This window comes from Ziziphus jujuba, chromosome 12, assembly GCF_031755915.1.
Source record: "Ziziphus jujuba cultivar Dongzao chromosome 12, ASM3175591v1".
NCBI classification, from domain to species: domain Eukaryota; kingdom Viridiplantae; phylum Streptophyta; class Magnoliopsida; order Rosales; family Rhamnaceae; genus Ziziphus; species Ziziphus jujuba.
The window spans coordinates 9,324,619-9,328,939 of NC_083390.1; the positions used below are offsets into that span (position 1 = coordinate 9,324,619).

Sequence of the window (4,321 nt, forward strand, 5' to 3'; positions counted from 1 at the left end):
AAAAAAGTTTATAAATGATAGTAGTTATCCGTAGTTATAAAGTTTGTTAGGCATATAATAAGATAATTATAAACTTTAAGGGGAAAAAATTATAATCACTAAATTGAAAACTTTCTCAAATTGTTCTTAATTCGTTTGTTTTTTTGTTTTTTGTTTTTTCCCCCTTTAAGTTTGTAGTTGATTCTTTTGTAATTGAGATGTATAATTAACTCTAATTAACACTAAGAAACAATTACACTCGGTAAATTACATAATAGAAGGAAAAACAAAAAAAAAAAAAAAAAAACAATGCTTTACAAACAACGCTAGAATAAAAGGGTGATCATTAATCATGAATATTTATAGAAGTCAATGCAAAAGATTTCTAGTATCCCAAACCGAGACTCAACTGAACCACAAACAAATATATATATATATATACACACACACACATACACAAGAAAAAGAGAATTTTGATGAAATACGAGAGGAAAATGATGCACTTAAAAATAAATATACTCTCTATGTGGTAATAACTCTGTTTTTTGTCTTTCATTTCCATGGAAATTTTGTTCAATATTCGCATATAATCAAGCTTGGTCGACACCAATATTGCATTGCTCTATGTCAACTTTCACTGTGGTCTTGTAACAATATCCATTAGAACAGAACAGAAGGTAGATGAAATTCAGAGCACCAAGTCCAGCAATTAGGAAGTAAAAATATTCCAATCTTCCTTCATTTATATCATCTGTCAACCAGTCAGGTTGACCATCCTTTGCCGTTGTTCTGTGCACAATATCCACTAGCAAACTGCTCAAATAGTTAGCCCCAGCTATGCTTAGAAAGAGTAGAGAATTCCCAATGCTTCTCATGCTATGAGGAAATTCATCATTGTAAAACTCAATGTGTCCAACTACACTGAAAATTTCGCAAAATCCCAACAAGATTAGCTGAGGAGCCAGCCACATAACCGACATCTGTGGGACGCTGCTTGGCCGAGGATTCGATATGGCTATAGCTCTTCTATTTCCTTCTACTAAACCAGCCACCACCATGTATAGAATAGAGCAAACATTTCCAATTGCTATTCTTTGAAGAGTACTGATTCCTTTTTCATGTTTGGTGATTTTTCTAATTGTGGGCAATATAACGCTGTCGTATAAGGGTAGCCATATAGCTATTGTTATGTATGATATTACACTGACTGAGCCCGGTGGGATTTGAAACTTGGGCCTGAGGTGGAGATCCATTTTCATGGCTTGTGACACTGTAAATGTTCCTTGTGTTGTCATGGAGATGAAGCATATTATACCTGAGGACCATATTGGGAAAATTTTTATCAAGCATTTTACTTCTTCAACTTGTTGGATGCTACATAGCCTCCATGGATTTGGACAAGGTTCATCATCTAGCTTTAGATATTGATCATTATCGTCCACTATTAAGGCAGCTTTGTTGAAGAACCTGTGGAAATCAGAGAAACAGTACTAGCATAAGAAAGCGAATTGATTGACTCATACAAGCTTTGGTTGTTTAGGTGACTATGAATCACAATTTAGAAACGAAACAAGTTTAAAATAAATATCATATATGTTTCTTTTTTTTAAATTAACTATTTACTTCATTTGCGATTCAGCCTAATACAATTTGACACATCTAATTTCAAAAAATTATTATCTTCCTTTTTATTGTTTCATTCAAATTTCTTAATTGATATCATCAACATATAAAAACATATTTTATAGGGGATGTAAGTGATTTTTTTGAAACTAAATACACTTATTGTAATTAAGTCACACTTCAGGGGATGTATCCTCCTACTTAAGAATCCCAAGGTTACTTCTCTCCTAACTAGCCTGCCACGGGGAAAATGACTAACTTAAATAGGGAGCTATCCTGTAACACTAAAAAGCGAAGAAATTAGGTCATAAAAAGGTAAATATTCATAATTAAATTGTTGTTCCAACAATATCTACAAATAACCATTTAATATAGGGCCTTTAGAGACGGTCCATATAATTTAGACACTAACTAGCATTCTGCCACGTGACTTCCATAAAAGGCCTACACACAAAAAAAAAAAAAAAAAAAAAAAAAAAAAAAACAAAGAGAGAGAGAGAGAGAGAGAGAGAGAGAGTAAGAGTACCATTTTACCTGAGCCGCGTGGAAAGTGGCAGCTTTGCCACTTCATTTTCTTTGTGAGGAGGATCAAAGAATTTGGCTTCAATTGGAACTTTATGATGGCGTTTCTTATAGGCCGCAACAAAAACTTGAAGAGTCCTAGAGAGAAGGCTTCCCTCAGGCTTTTCATACACATAAAATTTTGATCCAGCTAAAAACAAAATAATAGAGCAAAACATGAGGAAAGTGGGTAACCCAAAACCGAAAGCCCAGCTAATAGAATCCTGGATATAAACGATGACGGTTTGAGCAATCAAGAGGGTCAGTGTAAATATGGTGTAGAACCAATTATAGAGACTGTTTGTTGCTTTTCTTCCTTCAACAGAGGTAGTATCAAATTGATCAATTCCAAAGGGAATGGTACATGGCCTTATTCCACCCGTCCCTAAGGCTAACCAATATAGGCCAATAAGCAAGACCGAGACTTGTGATTTTGTGTAGCCAATGCATTGGTCTAATTGTTCCATTGTTGGGCTGCATTTTGGTGGTCTAAGTTGTGGGATTGATGCTGTTAGAGTGATTATTGCCATGCCCTGTCACAAATTGATCGAGTAATTAATATATATTAAAACTTTATTAGGAAAAAAGATATAATATATAATAATAAAAGGTACTGAAACTAGCTGAGTTTGTCAACTCAGTAATTAGATATTATTGAAACTGTAGTACCACAAAATTTTTGAACAAATGAAATAAGTATTTTATTGCATAGTGACAGGCCAAAAAAATTTGGTCTGCATTATTTTTATTTATTCGTAAGAAATTAAATAATCTAATTTGAGATTCATGTGAGCAGCATTAAAATCAAGCTTCTTTTGATTTAATTTGGGTTTAATTTAGATTTTCAAATGAATTTTATTATTTATCACTATTACTAATTATTATTAATGGGATCCAACTACTGATATAACAATTGAAAATAGGCTATATTTAATTTTTGTTTAGTTGCTTTTTTTTTTCAATAAAAATATTCTAATACATGAAAAGGAATCCATGGTAATAAATCGTCATATGAGGATATAGCAGATAGCATGATAGTTATTTTAAACTAGTTGACAATAATTATTAACAATATATATGTGTATATATATATATATATATATAAACAAGACAAAAAGAATAAATTGAACTAAATTTTTATGTTTCTTTTTTAAAAAATAAAAAATAAAATTCAGCGAAAGAGATTTTTACCACATGCTAAAAATTTCTCAAAGTTGACTGATTTTCTAATTAGTTAAAGAATTACAACAAAGTAATTATTAAAACTCACCAGAAGAGCTGCAAAAGAGGCCAAAATAATGGTAAGAAATTTGCCAAGGTAAGCATCGGCAAAGAAAGCCCCAATAAGAGGAAAAACGTTGCTCGCGCCATTCCAGACGTTCAGAATATTTGCTGCCTCCACCTGCTCCATCTCAAATTCTCTCATCAAATAAACCATCATATTTGCCGTCAATCCAAACGTCGCCAATCTTTCAATCGCTTCATTTCCTACGAAATTTTCCGAGAAAGTTATATCTAAGGAAAAAAATTAAAACAATAAAAGAAGAAGAATATGGACAAATTGACAGACCTAAGATGTAAGGCACGGCCTTCCAACCAGGCTTTTTTGAAATGGCGCTGGGAGATGACAAATAAACGTCGTCGTTTTCCACCAATGCTTTCTGTAGAGAATCATCACTAGTTTTACTTGTAGTAGTGCTGCTTAATTTCTGTTTGGTCCAGCCGAAAAATGACCAGAAAGATGGTCTAGTACATTTTCTCATGTTTTCTTCCGCCGTTTTTCTCTCTATAAACTAGGTAGTTTTTTGGTTTTTTATTTTCTCTATGGGTTTTTGGAGTTCCTTTCTAAACTCTCTCTCTCTCTCTCTCTCTCTCTCTCTCTCTCTCTCTCTCTCTCATGCAGTCCAAATTCCTTTTGCCATTTGTGTGTGTGTTGCGCCTATTTATATAGATTTTCAAGTGTCATGCATTGAAAACCCGTCCTCTTAAATAAAGTTCCAAATATCTGCAATATTTTACGGCTATTGCCACTTTACATGAGAAGGGTTTTTTGCTGTTTCCTGATTGTAGCTTATATGCTCGTAAACTTTCATTCCAATTTGTAATACCATATGGATGACCAATATAAGGCCAATCGATAATTTATAACATTTTCTAG

The 4,321-nt window shown here is 33.0% G+C and overlaps 1 protein-coding gene across 1 annotated transcript; it reads right to left on the minus strand.

Moving 5' to 3' along the window:
• Nucleotides 1–320: 320 nt before the first annotated feature.
• On the minus strand, nucleotides 321–4,054 carry LOC107428792 (protein NRT1/ PTR FAMILY 2.13). The gene is made up of 4 exons (XM_048463004.2): nucleotides 3,734–4,054; nucleotides 3,434–3,651; nucleotides 2,137–2,696; nucleotides 321–1,446 (listed from the first exon to the last, which is right to left on the minus strand). Exons 1-4 carry the CDS (start codon nucleotides 3,924–3,926, stop codon nucleotides 570–572), a joined length of 1,848 nt encoding a protein of 615 aa, XP_048318961.2. The 5' UTR covers nucleotides 3,927–4,054; the 3' UTR covers nucleotides 321–569.
• Nucleotides 4,055–4,321: the final 267 nt, after the last annotated feature.

Coding starts and splice junctions, on each gene's coding strand:
- LOC107428792 (XM_048463004.2), bottom strand. CDS start 3,926: ATGAGAAAATGTACTAGACCATCTTTCTGGTCATTTTTCGGCTGGACC. Junction 3,652..3,733: donor GGCCGTGCCTTACATCTTAG/GTCTGTCAATTT, acceptor AAAATTTCGTAG/GAAATGAAGCGATTGAAAGA. Junction 1,447..2,136: donor CCACTTTCCACGCGGCTCAG/GTAAAATGGTAC, acceptor TGATTTCCACAG/GTTCTTCAACAAAGCTGCCT.